The following is a 21,984-nucleotide window of genomic DNA, read 5'->3' as shown; positions in this document are numbered from 1 at the left end:
TTAAACCTCATACCACAAACCGTGTTAGACAACTACTGAGTTAAATATTCAATAATAACAAAGCTATTTTTTAGCATTTGCTAAAGGTATCAAGTTTTTTAGCATTGTATTCTAAAAAAATAGCTGTCAAGCCCAATCTAGTGATGATGTAATATCTTCTTCTGCCATCGCACAAACCACTTAGAGCATCTCCAATGCACTAGGCATATAATACTTGTTAGTTAAAATGCCTAATGTGATTCACTTTTTTCAATTCAAATGCACTAGGTATATGATTAGGCATTTTGCCTCAACTCATATTCACTAGCTACATGTAGCTAGCCTTCAACGCTAGGCAAAATGTATTCAATCATTAGGATCATTTCCCTCCATCTTTATTGTTGACGTGGCATTCTATAAAATTAATAGTATTTGGATAAATAGCTAAAATAAAGAGCATGGTTGGAGTAAAAACATAAAACAGTTGATAGGCAAAATAAAATATATACTTTATAGTAATATTCAGATAGGTAAAATGCCTACTACCGTTGGAGATGCTCTTACTTCAATATCAAGTAGCATCCCTTTCTTTATTTAAAAAATAATAAATAATAAAATAATAATAATTTTGTCCAAAATTTGCAATCAATAACAACAAAAAAATTTAAAATTCTGAATAATTTTCTAAGTACTTCTTTGGTGTCTAAGCTTCTTATTTGCCATATAGGCCAGTTTGTTTTGGAGTATAATGGATGGGAGGAGATTAGGATGGATGTGGGGTTATTTAGCCTCCGTTTGGGAAGTGGGTTAGCTTTTTGACTTTTTGGCTTTTTTGGCTATTTTAGCCTGGGCTTAAAAGCTTGGTTTGGGAAGGACTTTTTGGCTTTTTGACTTTTTTGAGTTTTTTTGTGAGAGAAGAAGGTAATGATTATGGGTTGGATGTGATGTTTTGTTTGTTATGGCTAAAATAACCTATTTTATTTTTTGTGGCTAAAATAGCCAAAAAAGCCTGCAAACCCACTTGTCAAACACAGGCTTAGTGTTGTCTTTGTTTGTAGTGTTGAGGAAGAGATTAGAATGAAAGAGAGGATTAAGATGGAGGTTAGAAGGGGGATTCGGATGGAGGAGATAGAGGTGGAGGTAGTATTAGAAAAATAGTGAGGGGATTAAAAAAAAATTTATTTTTTACATATTGAGAATTTTTTTTTAAACATTAATGTTTAATTTTTTATATTTTTTTTATTATTTTATATAAAAATAATTTAACAATTTCTACGTTAATAACTATCATCAAAATAAACATAATTTTACTTAATCTCTTCACTATTAATCCTCTCATTATTAACGTTCTCACGACAAATCTCTTCCATTATACTTTTGAAAACAAACGGGATCATAAGGCTCTCTAGAGGATGCCCTCACACTCTCCAAAATAGTTTGCTGTCAGTTAGCCTCTCTGTGTATTGTCAACACTGCTTTTGCTTTGTATCAGGAGAGCAAAGACAACCAAACATGATGCAAAGGAGTCTCTGCTTTCTCAATTCCATCAGATCTTCTAGTTTCTCTTCTTTATCTAAGGTTGCTCTTTGACTTCTCCTTAGTATCTGTTCTTAACAATCCCAAGGAATTTGAAAATAAAAACAAGAATAATATTCAAACAGAGGATAAAAGAAAGTCAAAAGAATATTTTGTTAATGTTATAAGTTTCAACTATTATATGGGGCTGCTTATAAGGATTGTTTATCAGTGTTTTTATTCAAAAATAAACAGAAAAAAAAAAATATATGCTATAATGCTTGATACAACTTTATTTATTATTTATAAAACAAATATAACTTAAATGAATTAAAATATAGATATCGAGAAGTTAAGAAGAAGAAGAAGAAAAAAAAAAAAAAAAAATTAAGAAAGAAATATTTTTAACGTCTGTTTTCTTATTATCAAACAGCCCTTTGGATGGTTGTATCAAGGTTTTTGTGCTGAATGATCTGAACAACCATTCCATCAAACGGTTTGAGTAATCACCGATCAGAAAGAAACAAAATGAAAACTGTATACAATCTTCTTGTTTCTATGAATATATATATATATATATATATTTGTTTTTATGTTTTTATGTTTATTTTGCAGATTGGAGCTTACTATGCATCTCGGGCTGCATCTTCCCTCCAACAAGCCTTCGAACCATCTGCTCACCGGTAACTGCATATATCAGAAATATTTTATAAGGATTTTTTTTTTTCTTTTTTTTTTTTTCCAGATAGGAGAAAGATTTTATAAGTTAAAAACTGATAATTAAAAGGTAAATAATTAAAAACATTTCTCTCATAATTTGTTGGCAATCAACTTTTTAGTTTATTTAAATTATTTTTCCCTGATAAACTCTAAGTAAAATTACACAAAATAATCTAACATAATTTGTTAATTATACAAATGAAAAAATAATCAGCTTGTTTGGTTTGGATTTTTAGGATTTACTTTTTAGAAAATTGAATTTTTTTTTTCCTTTTTTTTAATGAATATTTTTAATATTCTATGCAGTTTGTTTTTAATTTTTAGATACACTTAACATAAATACACTTAAAAAGTATAATATTTATAAAAAAAATCTTTAGAAAATTCACTAAATACCAAAAAAAAAAAAAAAAATGAGAATTCAGTACATTTTTTGTATTCTTGTGTATTTATTGATTTTTAGATTTTTTTTTTACAAATATTTTACTTTTTAGGTACATCTAAGTAATGTACATTTAAAAAAGTAAAAAAATTGTTTAAAATTTTAAAAATATTCACTAAAAACAAAAACAAAAAACTCAATTCTAAAAAATTAAATCCAGAAAATTGAAACCAAACAAACTGAATGCATTTTTAGTTGTACACGAAAATTTATATTTTTTTCTTATTTGTTCTTGTGTCTTTATAATATTTACATTACTTTCAGCGCTTTTAATCTTTCTAAAAGTAAGTTAGTATAATTATATTAAAATTATGAAACTTATTGTATTTTCTCCAAATCTATAGAAAATGTCAGTATAATATATCTTTTTTTCATTAATCAAAATATCAGTTAATCGTTTACTTCTTCGTCTTCCTGAATCGGCTTTGTGGTATGAAAAGCAGTAGTAGTGACGATGAGGACAATGATATTGATTGGAACAATCTTGGATTCAGTGCCAAGCCGACCGATTATATGTATGTGACAAAATGCTTGGCAGATGGGATTTTCGAACAAGGCCAACTTAACCCCTATGGAAACATTGAATTGAACCCTTTTGCCGCAGTCTTGAACTATGGCCAGGTGAGAAGCTCCACCCCCCAATTCCCTCCCCAATCTCAACTTCAAATGCTTTCATGTTTTGTTACTCTTAATTAACTCACAAAATGTCACACATATTTTACGTATAATTCCTATCCCTCGAATATGATTCTTGTAGTTCTTCAAATTGTACAAGATTCTTTTACCATACACATTTACTTGGCCAAAAATGGTGAAATAAGTGGGAAAAAAGTAAATCCAAGTCTGTGTGAATAATATTTGAGAGCTAAAATTATTGACTACTCAAGAATTTGGACAACTGAAAATTGTGGACATTTCAAAAAAACAAAAACAAAAACAAAAAAAAAAACAAAAGGAAGAAGGAGAAAGAGAAAAAAGGAAAATTTTGGACATTGTAAACTCAGCTAATGTAATTTTTTTTTTTTTTGAACGAGGCTTATGTAATTTGGAAATAATGCATTTACTTGACAAGTTAGCATCGAAGTGTTTTGGTTTATCGGTAGAAGTATTTCAAGAGTCCCATAATGACGAGGAAAAAAAACATACGATGAAATCTCATAATAGAATTTTTCTTTGCTGATAAAAAAAAAAATTGGGAAAAGATTGACCCTTGGACTTTCTAGGTGGAAGTTGTACAAGAGTAGCCAACTGAAAAAGTTAGGATCAAAGTTTAAAGTAAGTTTATGTGTTGTCCAGGAAAAAGTAGTCCAGAGACAAAGTAATATTATACAATTTTTTAATTTTGTTTTTTATAAATTTTATTTGCATAGTTATGTGATGTGCATTAACAAAAATTTAAGTTGGACTACTAGAGTCATTTGATAGGAATAGCTCAATGCTATTTTATCTTCTCTTTTCTTTTTTCTTTTTTTCTTAATTGTTAGTTTGACATTACTCAGTTAATAATTGTGTCCATTACACAATAACATAAATCTAAAAACAGAAGACCATATGCCTCACATATAATACTATAATCACGTAAGAAATCAGAGAACCTATTAGAGAATAATCATATTCTCGCATGTAAAATAGTGGTAACATCCATATGCAAAAATGTGATTTAATAAGGTGTCTCTATAATTCATTTATTTTGGCACCTTGTATTGTTGGTTTGAAAATCCAAAACAGGGGTTGTTTGAAGGAACAAAAGCATTCAGGAGAAAAGATGAGAGGGTCTTCCTCTTCCGCCCAGATCAGAACGCAATCCGAATGCAGTTCGGCGCTGAAAGAATGTGCATGCCCTCCCCCTCCATTTCTCAATTCATTCATGCCATTAAACAAACTGCTCTCGCTAACAGGCGTTGGGTAATCCTTTCTCTCCCTCACAACAAAATATGCATGTATACCATAAGTAATTTTTTTATGTAGTATGTAATTTTTATTTATTTTTTTATTTTTGGGAAATTTTGATTAGATTCCGCCTATGGGAAAAGGGTCTCTTTATATAAGGCCTTTGCTCATAGGAAGTGGGCCTATACTGGGTTTGGCTCCATCACTTGAATATACCTTCCTTGTCTATGCTTCCCCAGTTGGCAACTATTTCAAGGTCTCATCTTATCTTTCTCTCTGTTTCTTTATTTTTCTTTCTTGTTCCTTGATAATTAACAGAGAAGTTTATATATGGTCTTGTGTTCTGTATATACAGGAAGGTTTGTCACCATTGAACTTATATATCGAGGATGAATTCCATCGTGCCACTCATGGTGGAGTTGGAGGTGTCAAGTCCATCACCAATTATGCCCCGGTAAACAAATCCATTCATCTTCTCTATGTGAAATGCCAACAAGTTATCAACATCTTCAATTTTACTTTATTTTTATCTGAATGAAGGATTTTTTTTTTTTTTTTTGGGTAAGGCAATTGGGATTGGGTTATCGTTTTCATTTCATAACGACGCTCCTCAGTTGTAAAAATATTGATTCTCCTTTACATAATGCTCTCCAACCGTATGATATTATGTGAATTTTGAAATATGGGAACCTGAAGGCACAATTATTTCATGGAATTAGACGGCTTATAAGCGTGGGCACACACTGTGTGTGTGAAATAGTTAGATAAATCATGACAACAATTAAATTTGAATAAGTTAGATCTAAAAAGAGCTATTTTGGCAATCAGATAAGGACAATTTCGTAGAGGAAAAAATTGTGACCAAACTTCATGTTCTGACCTGTACACTTTATACAATAGTATAGATGAATGCAAATCAGTTTTTGAAGTATATACTAGTTAATTTAAACATATTGTCATACTATGATTCTTTGGCAAAAAATAATGTTTGAACGCCTTTTATGGCTCATACTGCATTTCCAAGAACTAAAATAAGGTTGTGGATGCATTTTTTTTTTTTAACGGATCCTCAACTAATCATAATCGGTTTTTTTTTTTTTTTGGTTGGTGTTGTTGTTGTTGTAGGTTTTGAGTGCATTAACTAGAGCAAAGAACAGAGGATTTTCTGATGTGATATACCTTGATTCGGTTCATAAGAAAAACATAGAGGAGGCTACTTCTTGTAACGTTTTTGTGGTGAAGGTAATGTTGAACTTAGGTTCTTGTTTATTTGTTCAAAAAAAATAAAAAATAAAAAGGTTCCTGTTTATAAAATTTCTTGTAAATTACGTTAGTAACCATTTTTCCTTCCTTGAATATGGAAGTGAGTATGAAAATTATCTACAATTGCAAGCTTTATTTCTAACTTTGTCCACCAAAGACTTTGAATCATGTGAAAACTACATTGTTCTACATCAAGGTAAAGAGACAAAATGATTATTATGGAGAAGGGAGAGACCAAATGATTTTATTTTATTTTAAGGTTTGAGTAAATTATAAATACACCTCCTGAGATTTGTTTAAAATAAGGATTGCATCCCCTGGTTTGAAAAATTACAAATACTCTCTTATCATAATTTTTTATTTAATAGAATTAACTAAAAAAAAGAAATTCCTAACTACTCTCATAGACAATAATAAAATTACCTAAATTATTAATTGAAATAAATGTTTAACACCATTAAAAACTATTAATTGATTTCATGATTTATTAATAAAATGGGCTATGGCAAGTGTAATTTCCATAACCACATAAGGCAATTCATATTTTAAGCAAGTCATAGGAGTGTATTTGTAAGTTACTCTTTAATTTTTGGTTTTCAGTATTTATATTTTACAAAAAAAAATTTTAACTTACGTTTCTTTTGATTGTAGTTCTTAGAATTAAACAACTTTATGTGGAGTGTAGACTGAAGTATATATCACCTTCACAGGGCAATCTTATTTCAACTCCATCTACCAGTGGAACTATTCTTCCTGGGGTCACACGAAAAACCGTTATAGACATTGCCCGTGATCATGGTTACAAGGTAACTGATCTAGCAACACATAACAATTATATTAGTCAAATTTCTTACCTACTGCAAATTTATCATTTTTTTGTTTAACAATTTCCCCAAACCAGGTTGAGGAACGTGCTGTTCCGGTGGAGGAATTGCTTGATGGTGATGAAGTTTTCTGCACAGGAACTGCTGTTGGTGTTGCTCCTGTAGGTAATATCACATATAAGGGTAGAAGGTATGTGTGGCTATGCTAGTTACATTTTTCTCTTGGCATCATATGGTAAAAAACACAAATCGATCAAAAATGAATCATGAGCTTAATTGTAAAAACTTCAAAACAAAATTCTTTTAGTTTTCCATTTTAGGTAATTATGCTGTCTAAGATTTCAGATTTGATTTGCATTTGAAGTGGATTAAATCTTTTGTCATTTAATTGTTGACTCTTCGTTAATATTAAGTACTGGAGAGGGCAGATTCTTTTTTTTACTATTAGTGGATGATTTAGAATCAAATTTTAAAAGATTTTAGGATAATTAGGATAAGAAGGTATTATGCAAATTAATAACATTGATAATGTGAAGACACTACCAACAAAAAAAAAAATGCTAATAACAATAGATAAGGATTGAAGGCTTAGAAACATCTTTAGCACTTCCAAACAAAACTTAACCAAATGCTTCGATTTTCATGTCTTTGTATATGCAGAGTTGAATACAAAATAGAAGGTCAGCTTGTTAGTCGAGATCTGTACTCCATACTTGTAGGGATTCAAACAGGTATTATAGAAGACAAGAAGGGATGGCTTCTTGAGATCGAATGAGCTTTCTGTGTCCTCACAATTGCAGCAACAAAATAAGTACTGATGTGATGCCTACTCTTTTGCTGGTTTATTCCATTTAATGGATATGGATGTGCAATATTCGAAACGACTATGGGTGATGCTATGGTACATTTTGGTGTACCATACATTTAGTTATGAACTTATATGATTTTATATCATAACCTATACCATATTAGTCATAACTATCACCATATTAACTCATAACTTAGTTATATTTAATTATTTATTTATACCATATTACTTCATAACCAGGTCATAACTAAGTTATTAAATAATTTTTCTCTTAAGTTAGGCAACCGGTGTAACAGGTTACCAAACCCAACAGAGCAAAGTCAGAAGCCCAACAGTCCCGAAGCCAGTTGGCCTCCCTCTCTGGGCTCTTGCTCTTGCTCTTCTCTTCTCCTCCCTCCTCTCTTCCACCATAGCTGGAGCTTCAGCCATTGCTGAAGACCACCAGCCCCGTTGGCGTCGGGACCACCACTCTCTCAGTCGTGTACCAGGTTACCAAACCCAACAGAGCAAAGTCAGAAGTCCAACAGTCCCGAAGCCAGTTGGCCTCCCTCTCTGGGTCGTGCTCTTGCTCTTGCTCTTCTCTTCTCCTCCCTCCTCTCTTCCACCGTAGCTAGAGCTTCAGCCATTGCCGAAGACCACCAGCCCCGTTGGCGTCGGGACCACCACTCTCTCAGTCGTGTACCAGGTTACCAAACCCAACAGAGCAAAGTCAGAAGTCCAACAGTCCCGAAGCCAGTTGGCCTCCCTCTCTGGGTCGTGCTCTTGCTCTTGCTCTTCTCTTCTCCTCCCTCCTCTCTTCCACCATAGCTGGAGCTTCAGCCATTGCCGAAGACCACCAGCCCCGTTGGCGTCGGGACCACCACTCTCTCAGTGTAACATCTGTCTTCCTTGCTCTGTTTTTGTGTTTTTGAGTTATATGGTTTGAGTTATGCAGGTTTTATTATGGTGTGCAGATTTTAGTGTGTGCAGATTTTATTTTTGAGTTATTATGGTGTGTGCAAATTTGAGTTATGATGGATACATTTTTAGAAGTGTTTAAGAAGTGTTAGTCCCCATTACATGTCTGATATGAACATGGCTTCCCTCCATGTCCATGCTACTTAGTTTGATTGAATTAAATTTACAACCCTCATACCCCTATGGTCCTGGTAATGACCTTAAACTGCCCATCATAGTTTGTCTAGTAAAGATCTTCAAAGGTACAGAAAGATTATGCTATTGCACTAACTTTTTCATAACATGTTTTAATGCAAAGAGAAAATCTTTTCAGTAATTTGACAGGTTCTAGCGAAAATCGAACCAAAACCAATTGTGTGATTGGATTGATGTGAGGATGGAGAAGAAATTGAAAATAAAATGAGAATCTAACAATGTGATCTATTATATTGGTTTTGGTGAGGACTCCCAAAGGCTAAAAGTACATGCACATAGTGATTAGTGGCAGTATGTGGGCATGCATATGTGGTTAGATTTCCATTTTGCTCTATTGGCACGTGCCATCACCAACTAATGATACAATTACATATGGATAGTAAACCCCACTTTTAAGATATTACATCTTTCATACTAATTTAGTAACCGCAACATATACACGGTGCTCTAGACGGTAACATGTCATCGGATGGTGATACTAAGTGTTTATCACCGTTGCATTGAATATGTTTCCTCTCTCTCACAATATCCACACAATAGCCATTAAAGTAACACTAAAAATGATGCATCATTATCACAGTTCAGCAATGTACTGTTTCAAAATGTACCCATCTGGTTACACTCTAATTCGAATTGTGACTTGTCTCTATGTTTGACAGAAATTGTGAAGAGTATAGAAATCTAGGTAAAAGTAGTTATCTCTAAACAATCAAAAATCACCAACGATTATGTTTCACAAATAGTTCGCTGCAAATAATTAACCATGTTTGAGTCTTAAAATGAAAGTAATCACTACACACGTTGGCGTCGGGACCACCACTCTCTCAGTGTAACATCTGTCTTCCTTGCTCTGTTTTTGTGTTTTTGAGTTATATGGTTTGAGTTATGCAGATTTTATTATGGTGTGCAGATTTTAGTGTGTGCAGATTTTATTTTTGAGTTATTATGGTGTGTGCAGATTTGAGTTATGATGGTTTGTGCAGATTTTATTGGATCTTGAATGCTTATTGAGTTATACGGTTTGCAAATTTTATGGTGTTTTATGGGTTGGGGTTTTCAATTTTCCTTTCTTTTGTATTTTCCTCTGCTTTCTCGTTAGCCACACACACACACAGAAGATGTGCGTGAGTGTGTTGAAATCAAAGGTATGATGGAAGAGTCTGACAATAAATAAATAAATTAATTAAAAAATATTATTGTCAATTTTAAAATTTCGACAATATTGAAGTTTTTTTGGCAGTCATGGCAAATCTTTTGTGCATGCTTTAGTTATCTCTTTGGGGTCTTTGTGCATTTTGGACTATTTTTGGATTTTGAATTTGTGAAGCAATTTGTTGAGAGAAAATAATAAGGAAGAGATTTTTGTGAAAAAATTCATTCTCTATTTCATTCACAAATCCCTTTTTTTTTCTTTTTCTTTTTTTGTGAAGATTTTTTTTTTCTTTTCATTTACAAATCTTTGCACAAATCCTTTTATTTCTTGCAAATTCATGGTATGTTTATGTATGCCTCATATATACTTACATTTACATCACTGTTGCTTTCTTGTTGGTGCAACCCAATTGAATTTGTTGTAGAATCTGCAATGGTTTGTAATTAATGTCCATGAAAAACAAATCATAACATTTTAATATATAATAATAACATACATTTTCGTTCTAATTTTAAAAACGTTACTAATGCATGATGGATAGACACTCGCATGTTTGTGGCTCCCATTTTGTGTGAGATCCATAAACATGTGAGTATTTGTATATCATTATGTGATTTATTTTATATCAGTAGTATTTTTTAGTCCTTAATCTTTTGAATAATTTCGTAAAAATCTCAAAACACAAGAATCTTGAAAATTGTTGTGTAGTGAAAAAATAAAAAAGTGAAATGCCAATTAAATATAAGTTTTAAATTTCTTTTCTCTTTTCTATTCTCTTCTCAAATCTTTTCAAAATTTAAAATTCAAACACAACTTAAAAAAAATTAAATTCGCAACAAATGATAGAGAAGGCAGAGAAACAAGGACCTATTTGGGTTGTGGTTGGGAGAGAGCAATTAATGCTTCCTTTCTAATCAGTGGGACAGTCACAGACATCATTCTCAACCAAACATGCACCTCCATGGAAACAGAAAATGTCACCACATGGTGCCCCTGCAAGCTCGCAGTGCTCTCCACTATGCCCTGTTTGGCACTGGCATTTATAACTCTCACCCTGAACTATCTCCTCGCAAGTCCCTCCATTTCCACACCAAAATGAGTTAGTCCCATCACACATTGTCATTTCCTCATCACAAAACCTCCCCCTATTAATCAAAACAATAGAACACAAGAAGTTCCATGATGTTTCAATTCCATGAATCTAATCAACTAAAAAACAATGAGCATCAAGTATAGAGACAAAATTCTTTCTTTAAAAAAAAAACTAATAAAATACAGTACTGACAACACTACATTTATTTTGGATAGAGTCACATTCTATCAAAATAAATGTAATATTAATACTGATAGTATGACATTTATTTTGAAAGGAGTCACACTCTATTAGAATGAATGTGATATAGGCCGCATTTTTTCAATATACTTTTGTATGACAAATTTATGTTTATAACATTATTAATTATATATCATACCAAAAAAGTGCTTGTTGAAGAATTTCAAGAATTTCTTATATTGGTGTTTGGTACATTAATGATTCAAGTTGGTATGAAAACTTCCATTGAAAATCATATGGTTATAAATTGAGAAATAGTTTCAAAAATTGCACAAAATATAGTGTTGGCAGCACTGCATTCATTCTAGATGAAATTATACTAGAATAAACGTAATGTTGGCAATACTACATGTTGTACATTTTTCTATGAAAAAATTGTGTTCGTAGCATTACTTGTTTCTTTTTCTTCTTCTTCTTCCATTTATTTATTTATTTTTTTAAATCTTGCTAAAGAATTTCAATATTTTCTTATAATGGTGTCTAGCACAAGAATGATTTAAGTGTTGTATGAAAACTTCCATTGAAAACCATATATATATATATATATGAGTTTGAATGAATCAGGCAAGTTAGATTTACCCTTGGAAAGGTCGATCACCATCTAAAATGGTGGAAGGGTCTGGAAGATTGCAAATACAGTAGCCAGTGCTGTTGCATGATCCAGTTTTGCATCTGTCGTCATCACACGGTAGAGCAGCAGCAACTTTCACAATATTGGTTGATCCAAGAAACAGAGATAGTATAATTAGATACACAACTCCCATGCCAATTGACATTTCAAGAATATGAGAGAGAGAGAGAGAGAGAGAGAGAGAGAGAGAGAGAGAGAGAGAGAGAGATTGTGATTGCTTCATCTCATTTTTTGAGATTTGTGTGTAATGAATGTGATAGTCTTTGGATTTAAGCAAGGTGTCAAGAGATAGAGGAAATGGGATTTTTATTTTTTTATTTTTTGGAACCTTACCAAGTAGTAAATCTTATATACCGGTAATTACCTACAAATTACACATATCAATTAAGACGGATAGAATGCCAAAAGAAGTCAAACTTTAAATGTTTCAATTTTCCAGTTCGTCCTAAGATAAGCCTTTTATTATTTAGTAATACTACATGTTTATTATATTTATAAATATCAAAATGTTGTCTATATTCATTCTATGCAAGGACTCACAATACGGCAATTCAATCTCAACCCTTCCTTTATAATCCGAGCAACTCTCTTACCACAATTTCTGAGATAGGAAAATCACCTATTGTTTCAATGCAGAAACTGAGGCTGAGCTTCTAAGTACATGCACTTTGTTTCTTTTCTTTTCTTTTCTTTTACTTGAATTCAAACATAAAATAAGCTAAACTTCTTCTTGAATTTTTTAACTTCTGCACAGACCAATCTATAGATATATGGAAAAGTATTATTAACTTCTTATTGAATTTTTTTTTTCCTCTCTCAGCTTTTGCCTTCATCAGAGCTCCCGTGGATCACTCTGACCACTCTTACTGTTGTTCACTCCGGCTGCGACATCACTTCGGCTGCTCGACATCCTTCTCGGTTAGTTTAGAAAATATTCAACACACTACTATACTTCTATAATTAGTTCTCTATACTGGTATAAGACAGTATATAATCCTTGAAGCTAAGCTTCTATATAATTCTTAAAGCATATTGATATTAACTACCCCTGTTTGGCTCCCATTTTTTTCTTCGGTTTTTAATTTTAGTAAATTTTATATGCAAACATATATATAGGTTGCTAATATAACAGGTATGGATCCAAATTCATTAAATCTACATTTCAAGCTCCTACTGTATCATCCCAAATAGATAGACAAAAGATGTATATTCTACATTTATATCTGGAGGGATTGTAAGCACTTTGTACAAACTTCATTTCCTTCCACCATCAATCTACTTAGTGACAAGTAACAAAGGGTGTAATAGAGATTACATTTTCCCCTCCCCTTATCAGACTACATTTTCATGTCCTAAATACACTAGAAAATTGGCATTTCAAAAAAATCAAAATCAGTTCTCAATTCAATTTCCAATAAAACTGCAGAAAATTGGGTATCTTATATGATTTCACAATTCTTATTTTTCTTTTCAATCATCTTCTTAACAACAAACAAATCATTTTTTGTATTGTAAAACAAAATGGTAAATGAAGGACCAACCTCAAAATGAACCAACCAATTGTTAATTCCTGCTCCAAACCCCTTATCAAGATGGTAAGCCGGGGGAGACCCATCCAAACAAACTGCACAATATCAGAATCCCAACAAATTGCTTTCCTAAACATTTATAATTTTCAAATGCTTTATGTGGTTCAAGCCATCCCCAAACCCATGCAGAGAATAAAAAAAAAATTAGCAAGATAAAATATGGGAAAGTGAACCACAACATAGCTAAAACCAAAGCAAGTAAAACCAGTTAATAAAGATATTCAACCTTCTGACTGTATACCTAAAGTGAGACTTGAAGGAGCAAAGGAGCTATACATAACCATGACATCGTTTTTTATTTTTTTTCTACAATAGTCCCAAAAATAAAATAAAAAACAATGTCGTTTTTATTATCAATTCGTATGGTGCCAAAATATTTGGCTCCTTTTTGCGACAAAAAAATTTCCTTACCAAATTACAAATTTTGTCCAAAAAAATTAACTTCTTTAATCTATTTTTTATGCTAATGTGACCTAAGCTACTGGGGTATCATTTTTTGTTTATGATTAGAATTTTTTTTAGTGTCTTTCCTTTTTACATTGGAAACATAGTCTTTGTTAACTACATTATTATAAAACAAATCCATTCATGTGTGCATGTCGTGCATTTGATGAATGTACTATAACCTTTAAGATTTTTGTTTGTTTGTTTTTTTTCCTAATCAAAGATATTATGAGTTTATTTTTCTTGTCTTTCTTTACAAGGAATTCTGATTGAAGCCTAATGGATAAGCCGACTGATCCTCCAAAGCGCCCGATCACTCCATTCATTTTCTTTTGGTATTTCGTTAATATCTATTTGTATGTAGTTATATATTTTCCATTATACGAATTCTTATATTCATTTTCATATGTTTATAGCCAAGAACAATCAATGGAGTTAAAAAAAACCCAAATGAAAGTAGACGTGAAGGTAAGTGCAACGTATTCTTGTTGTTTGTAGTATTCCTTTTGTACTTGTAAGCTTGTATGTAATTGTTCATATGATTTTATGCATGTAATGTAGGATATTGGGGACAAATGGAATCAACTTCCTGAAGAAGAAAAAAATAAGTATATACAAATGGGAAAGCTGCAATCTGAACAATATGCCCAATTAAAAACTGTGGTCCAACAAAAGCCTCCAAAAGTAAAAATTCAAACCCGAATTGAGCTTACATCAATTTGTAAGATTATTAGAAGGTTGGACAAAGCACAACAACAAGCAGTGAGTGATATGGGGTTTCATGGCATCCTAAGCCTTAGGTGCACGCACATAGATCATGACTTGTGTCATTGGTTAGTTCAGAACTTTGATCCTTCAACTCATTCATTGAATGTCCACGGTCTTCGAATGCTTCTCACCGTAGAAGATGTTCATGAGTTGATGGGATTACCTTCCAATGGTCTACCTGTGAAGTTAACAGAGTCCGTAGATGAAATTACAAACCTATGTGATGAAATTGCGATGAAGAATAAATTTGTTCCGCTCACATCTTTGAAATCTTATCTGCTTGAAACAAAAGATGCTGGAACTGAATTTAAAAGGAAATTTGTCTTATACATCATTGGAGCCCTCTTGTGCCCCACCACAAAGGCAGGCGTACACCAATCATTCATTAAAATGGTTAAAAATGTTGAGTCCATCAGTCAATTCAATTGGGCAAAGCACACCCTTGATTTTCTTGTCGACCGCATTGCCATTGCCAAGGTCAAAGAGCGGTCTGCTATGTGCGGTTGTTTGCTTCTTCTAATGGTACTTCCCCTTGATGTGTAATTATTTCATCTATTATTTTTTATTGTATATTGTCTAACACACATTAAAATGACTTCTTTTTTTGATTTTTTTTCCCATGTAGTTATTTTACTTGGAACAATTTGCTCGCAAAAGGGAGTTGGTGGCTACTTCCAACTCCATTCCTCGCTTATCCTATTGGGGCAATTCAGAAATTAAGCAGGGTTTGAATCAAATTAAAGCTTTGGGAGGATATTTAAATGTTGAGGTAAATATTTACAACACATGACTTTTTATAATTATAGCTCAATTTACATTACACCTGTGACATTAACAAGTTATTGTATATCTGTGAATAGGTGGCTTTGCCTAACATTGGTGAAAAGTCCAATGCAGCAACTCTTAGCCAGGGAAGAATTGACAAGAATGATGACTCCCGATTGGCTAAAGTTGAGAAACAAGTCATTGAAATTCATGCCCTTTTGGTCCAAGGCCACAAGGACACAAGGCAAGATGAGGATGACAAACGTCTAACCAAAGTGGAGAATCAAGTTGAAAAAATTCTTGAGTTGTTAGAAAAACACATGCCAGTTGATGGAGAACAAGTTAAAACACCACCAACCAAACTACTTGCGGAGCAGCGACTGGTCAAAATGGAGAACCAAGTTGGTCAAATTCTTGAGTTGTTAGAACGATGCATTCCAGTTGATGGTGGAAATGTTAAAACACCACCAAGCAAACTACATGAGGAGCATCGAATTGACATTGAAATGGTTGGTCTCGATGATAGTGGTATCGAAAAGGTTGCAGCCAATTCCCCGAAGTTTGTAGATGAGGATGAGATAAGGAATATGAATGACAAAAAACCAATGGAAACTTTGCATTTGAGAAAAACAAAACCAATCCTCACACCACCAAATGCAAAGGCAGTTGCAAAGAAACGAGCCAAATTAGTTGGTGGGAAAGCATTAAATAATGAACAACTTTCTATTCCACAAAAGGGGAGATTGCGCGCAAAAAAGAGCGATACAAAGGCAGTCGAAATGAATGCTGTAACAATGTCATCATCATGTAGTGTTGTTCGTGGTCCTCAGACTCGAGGGACCCAGAATTGCAAAGCCAGTCAGTGGTTGCGTACACCTTTTGTGAAATTTGATGTAAAGAAGAAAAGACCACAGTTGAAGCCATCGTCAACTGACAACAACATTGACAATAATATTCATGACAATCTCGATGAAGTAAACTAAATGATTGTGTCTCAAAACATATTTGATATATGTGTAACAAATAGTGCTTGTTTCTTACTTTTCTTTTACTTGTATCAGCTATTTGATAATTTACTTGATCAACTTGGGGGTAATGTTGTTCCTGAAATCCCAAAGGTTTGGAACTAACTATTATAGTATTTTTTGTATATGTGGTTATTTTGCGTTAACATACACTAACCATCTTCATGAACATACACTAACCAAGCTTGATTTGTTTTATGCACTATTCTTCTCAATACCTTTACAAGTCATCCGTGCCTTTGCCAGACCCATTAAATGACTATGACAGTCTCGTTCTACGATATGCATTTGATGAATCTCTTTCAGAAGGGTACAATTTGACTACCTTTAACTTGTTATGTATGAAGTACTATACCTTCTAACTCACATAGCTATCCATGTGCTAGGGAATATCTTGTACGAATGAAACTGCACTACGTGGAAGTACAATCTGCCACGCGGAAGGAATTGTGGTCCTTGAAACCATATCAGTGGATATCCTCGTGTGTAAGACTTTTCTCCTTCTCCTATTTTATTTGCTACCATTCCATCATCCAAGTCACTTTACTTTGCCTATTCATAAATTTCATATATTTTGCACTGCAGATTATAAATCTCATTGTTGTGAAATTGACAAATAAACAAAGGAAAAAGTTTCCAAATAAGGATCACAAGGTTTGGTACTTTCCGACCCATGTATCGGTAAGTATTAGCCATACCTAAAGACTTTTTTTATTTAGGCACAAGTTATTTATATGTTAAAATTGAATATGCAGCAAAAGATTTTGTGTCAACCTTCTGATGACACAATGAAAGATATAGTAGAAGATTATTTTGGAATTTACAGATACACTGGCCCCCTTCATGCTTGTGAGGAGGTAACATGATAAAATACTACTATTACCCAATTTCCAAATTTACCATGCACAATAACATTTGATCCATGTTATGTATTTATTTATTTTTTGCATGTACATTCGACGTTATATTTTTAGATTTACATGCCCTTCAACCATAGAGAAAACCACTGGTGGTGGTGGGTGGTGGGTGGTGGCAAGTGGATGGCGGGTGATGGTGGGTGGTGATGGTGGGTGGGTGGGTGACGGTGGCGGGTGGTGGGTGGTAGCGAGTGGGTGGTGGTGGTGGTGGCAAGTGGGTGGCGGATAGCGGGTAGGTGGCGGGTGGTGGTGGTGGTGGGTGGGTGGGTGACGGTGGCGGGTGGTAGGTGGTAGTGAGTGGTGGTGGTGGTGGATGGTGGGTAGTTGTGGCAGGTGGGTGGCGGGTGGGTGGTGGTGGGGGGTGGTAATGGGTGGTGGTAGCGGGTGGGTGGGTGGTAGGTGGCTGGTAGTGGTGGGTAGTTGGTGGTGTCAGGTGGTGGATGGTGGTGGCAGGTAAGTAATGAGTGGTGGTGGCAAGTAGGTGGTGGTGGTGGTGGTGAGTGGGTGACAGGTCGGTGGTGGCTGGTGGGTGATGGTAGCGGGTGGTGGGTGGTGGTGGCAGGTGGTGGTAGGGGGTGGGTGGTGGTGGCGGAAGACGGTAGTGGAAAATGATGGCGGGTGGTGGGTAATGGGCTCTACAAACCTAAAAGGAAATGAAAAAAAATGGGGGAAAGACGGGGGAAATTGAGGTTTTTAGGTTTAGATTTTCGGAATATTTTTAATATTCTTAATATTTAATTTTTTAAATATTTTAATTTTTTAATTTTTTAAATATTTTTAATATTTTTAATGTTTATACATGCTTAAAAAATTAATTGACAAAAAAATTAATTGACAGAAAATAATTGACATAAAAGTTGTTTGAAAAAAAAAATGATTTGAAAAAAAAAATATTCAAAAAAATTACTTAAAAACAATTAATTGAAAAAAAAAACATTTTTTTATTTGAGTATTTTAAAAATAGTTTGGTTATGACTGTTGATCAAAAATACGGATATCGAGTTATGAGTTATGTATTTGATTATCAATTATATATTGAATTAAGTTTTGAAAACGATTTTGAAAACTCATCACCAAACAAATTTTTTTATTTCACATGTCACATCAAACTTTCAAAACTCAATTCCACATACAATTCAAAACTCAATTCAACACTCTATTAAAAAACCATAATCAAACAAATTTTTTGTAGTAGAGGAAAGGGAGCGACAATAGTGGTGAAAGTGATGGATAAGAGGTGGTGGTGGTGGTGGTGGTGATGGCGAAGGAGATTAGTGATGAAGTTGTGGTAGTGGTATGGGAGATGGGAGATGGAGTGGCGGCGGTGGATGAGAGGTAATAGTAGTAGTAGTAGTAGTGGTGGTAGTGGAGTGGTGGCAATGGTAGTAGTCATGGTAGTCGTAGAGGTAAAGTGGCGACAGTGGAAGTAGTGGTGGTGGTGGAATGGCGTTTGCAGTAGTGGTGAAGGTGGTAGAGGAGATGGGTGGTGAGAGAGAGATGAATGAGAGACAGATAAAGGAGAGAGAGAGAGAGAGAAAGAGAGACAGAGTGATGAGCGAGATAGAGACAAAGTGGTCGCTAAAAGTGCATTTTCTTGTAGTGGATCGATAAATCGAGAGGGAGCTCAGTAAATAGAGAAGACGGGAGGGAGAGAGTGAGAAACGCAAACATAGTGGTAGAAGAGAGAGGGAGAAAAAGAGAAAGAGAAAGAAATAGAGATAGAGATAGAGAGTGAGAGACAGAAAAGAGACAGAGAGAAGAGAGATACACGAGAGAGACAAAGAGAGATAGAGAGAAGAGAGATGAACGAGAGAGACAATGAGAAACATAGAGAGACAGAGAGAAAGATAGAGAGATGAGCGAGAGAGACAGAGAAAGATGAGAGATGAGAGAGATTAAGAGAAGAGAGATGGGCAAGAGAGATAAAGAGAAGAGAGATGAACGAAAGAGACAGAAAGAGAAGAAATGAGAGAAGAAGTAGATGAGTGAGAGACACAGAGAGAGAGAGAGACAACTAGACAGACAAATAGAGAGAGAAGAGTGATGAGTAAGAGAGAGAGGGAGAGAAAGAGAAGAGAGAGATGGAGATGAAAAAATGGATGAAAAGGTATAGACAAAGAGAGAGATAGAGAGAGAGAGAGAGAGAGAAAAGAGCGAAAAGAGATAAACGAGAGAAAAACAGAGAGAGATAAGTGAGAGAGGTAAAGAGAAGAGAGAAGAGAGATGAGAGAGATAAAGAAAAGAAAGTGCCGTCTCAAAAAGTCACATTTTTTGGCGACAGCAAGTTATGCCGTCTCAAAAAGTCACATTTTTTGCTTGAGACGGCAAGTTGTGCCGTCGCAAAAAAGTTCCGTCTCATAAGCCCACTTTTCTTGTAGTGAATCGTAGATAAAAATTTTCAACACATTTTTTATTAAAATTTAGTCAAATTATTTATATGTATGTCTATGTGTATATAAATATTTTAAAATGTATATTGTTTGTATATTACCCTTTTTATTGTATTTAGTAAGTAAATCTAAAATAGAGATATGTGGTTAGTGGTTTTGAGTTGGTTATGATCAAAGTTAGGGGTTATTGGTGAAAATGATGTTAGTTATAAGATGTGGTTATGAGATATGTGATGGTGGTTATGATCAAAATGGTATGGTTACGAGCTAAAAGGTATTGGTTATGAGATGTGGTTATGAGATATGTGATTAGTGGTTATGAGTAAAGTGGTGTGGTTATGAGCCAAAGAATGTTGGTTATGAGATATGTGATTAGTGGTTATGAGTAAAGTGGTGTGGTTATGAGTCAAAGAATGTTGGTTATGAGGTATGTGATTAGTGGTTATAAGTAAAGTGGTGTGGTTATGAGCCAAAGAATGTTGGTTATGAGATATGTGATTAGTGGTTATGAGTAAAGTGGTGTGGTTATGAGCCAAAGAATGTTGATTATGAGTATGTGATTAGTGGTTATGAGTAAAGTGGTGTGGTTATGAGTCAAAGAATGTTGGTTATGAGATATGTGATTAGTGGTTATAAGTAAAGTGATGTGGTTATGAGCCAAAGAATGTTGGTTATGAGATATGTGATTAGTGATTATAAGTAAAGTGGTATGGTTATGAGCCAAAGAGTATTGATTATGAGATATATGACTAATGGTTATGAGATATGTGATGTTAATTATGATCAAAGTGGTGTGACTATGAGCCAAAGGGTGTTATGAGATATGTGATTAGTAGTTATGATATATGTGATGTTAGTTATGAGCCAAAGAGTGTTGGTTATGAGATATGTGGGTAATGGTTATGAGATATATGATTGTTGATTATGAGATATGTGATTTTGGTTATGAGCAAAGTGATGTAGTTATGAGTCAAAAGGGTGTTTGGTTATGAGATATGTGGTTATTAGTTATAAGATATGTGATATTGGTTATGATCAAAGTGATGTGGTTATGAGCAAAAGGGTGTTGATTATGAGATATGTAATGTTGGTTATGAGTCAAAGGGGGATTGGTTATAAGATATGTGATTAGTGGTTATGAGTAAAGTGGTGTGGTTATGAGTCAAAGAATGTTGATTATGAGGTATGTGATTAGTGGTTATAAGTAAAGTGGTGTGGTTATGAGCCAAAGAATGTTGGTTATGAGATATGTGATTAGTGGTTATGAGTAAAGTGGTGTGGTTATGAGCCAAAGAATGTTGATTATGAGTATGTGATTAGTGGTTATGAGTAAAGTGGTGTGGTTATGAGTCAAAGAATGTTGGTTATGAGATATGTGATTAGTGGTTATAAGTAAAGTGATGTGGTTATGAGCCAAAGAATGTTGGTTATGAGATATGTGATTAGTGATTATAAGTAAAGTGGTATGGTTATGAGCCAAAGAGTATTGATTATGAGATATATGACTAATGGTTATGAGATATGTGGTGTTAATTATGATCAAAGTGGTGTGACTATGAGCCAAAGGGTGTTATGAGTTATGTGATTAGTAGTTATGATATATGTGATGTTAGTTATGAGCCAAAGAGTGTTGGTTATGAGATATGTGGGTAATGGTTATGAGATATATGATTGTTGATTATGAGATATGTGATTTTGGTTATGAGCAAAGTGATGTAGTTATGAGTCAAAAGGGTGTTTGGTTATGAGATATGTGGTTATTAGTTATAAGATATGTGATATTGGTTATGATCAAAGTGATGTGGTTATGAGCAAAAGGGTGTTGATTATGAGATATGTAATGTTGGTTATGAGTCAAAGGGGGATTGGTTATAAGATGTGGTTATGAGCTATATGAGTAGTAGTTATGAGATATGTGATTAATAGTTATGAGATATGTGATAGTGGTTATGATCAGAGTGTTGTGATTATGAGCTAAAGGATATTGGTTATGAGATGTAGTTATGAGATATGTGATTGTAGTTATGAAATATATGATATTGGTTATCAACAAAATGGTGCTGGTTATGAGATATGGTTATGAGATAAGTGATGAGAGCTCATAACTAAGTTATGATTAATTTGATTATAGTTATGAACAAATATGATTTTAGCTCATAACTATAAAAAGTGACCTGCTTACCAGGTCACTTTTAATGATGTGGCTCAATCTGAGCCATTGATTTTCGATGTACCATACATTTTTTAAACAAAATCACTGCTGCAAATCAAGGATTTAGCGGCGTTTAAAAAACGCCGCGATAGGTCCTAAAAACGCCGTCAAAACATTTTGTGACGTTTGGCGCCAAACGCCGAAGACGCGGCCGTCGCTATAAC

General features: G+C 33.8%; 2 protein-coding genes across 3 annotated transcripts; both read left to right on the top strand.

Annotated features, from left to right (window-relative positions):
• The first annotated feature begins 1,342 nt into the window (after positions 1 to 1,342).
• On the top strand, positions 1,343 to 7,608 carry LOC145792734 (branched-chain-amino-acid aminotransferase 2, chloroplastic-like). 2 transcript variants are annotated; one of them, XM_082874090.1, is made up of 10 exons: positions 1,343 to 1,557; positions 2,110 to 2,177; positions 3,100 to 3,277; positions 4,385 to 4,561; positions 4,671 to 4,802; positions 4,902 to 5,000; positions 5,672 to 5,788; positions 6,520 to 6,615; positions 6,711 to 6,823; positions 7,294 to 7,608. In XM_082874090.1, exons 1-10 carry the CDS (start codon positions 1,492 to 1,494, stop codon positions 7,406 to 7,408), a joined length of 1,161 nt encoding a protein of 386 aa, XP_082730216.1. In that variant the 5' UTR covers positions 1,343 to 1,491; the 3' UTR covers positions 7,409 to 7,608. The 2 variants fall into 2 exon arrangements, with proteins under 2 accessions (XP_082730216.1, XP_082730214.1); XM_082874088.1 differs by having other exon boundaries at positions 3,097 to 3,277.
• Positions 7,609 to 13,431: 5,823 nt separating this feature from the next.
• On the top strand, positions 13,432 to 17,365 carry LOC114271712 (uncharacterized). The gene is made up of 11 exons (XM_082876206.1): positions 13,432 to 14,078; positions 14,160 to 14,211; positions 14,305 to 15,033; positions 15,137 to 15,280; positions 15,372 to 16,250; positions 16,338 to 16,394; positions 16,529 to 16,611; positions 16,688 to 16,787; positions 16,887 to 16,982; positions 17,057 to 17,158; positions 17,276 to 17,365. Exons 1-11 carry the CDS (start codon positions 14,023 to 14,025, stop codon positions 17,363 to 17,365), a joined length of 2,388 nt encoding a protein of 795 aa, XP_082732332.1. The 5' UTR covers positions 13,432 to 14,022.
• Positions 17,366 to 21,984: the final 4,619 nt, after the last annotated feature.

This window comes from Camellia sinensis, chromosome 6 (genome assembly GCF_055761805.1).
Source record: "Camellia sinensis isolate YWXY chromosome 6, ASM5576180v1, whole genome shotgun sequence".
Classification (NCBI taxonomy): Eukaryota; Viridiplantae; Streptophyta; class Magnoliopsida; order Ericales; family Theaceae; genus Camellia; species Camellia sinensis.
Note: the sequence above shows the minus strand (reverse complement) of the source record. Positions and strands in the feature narration are given on the sequence as shown.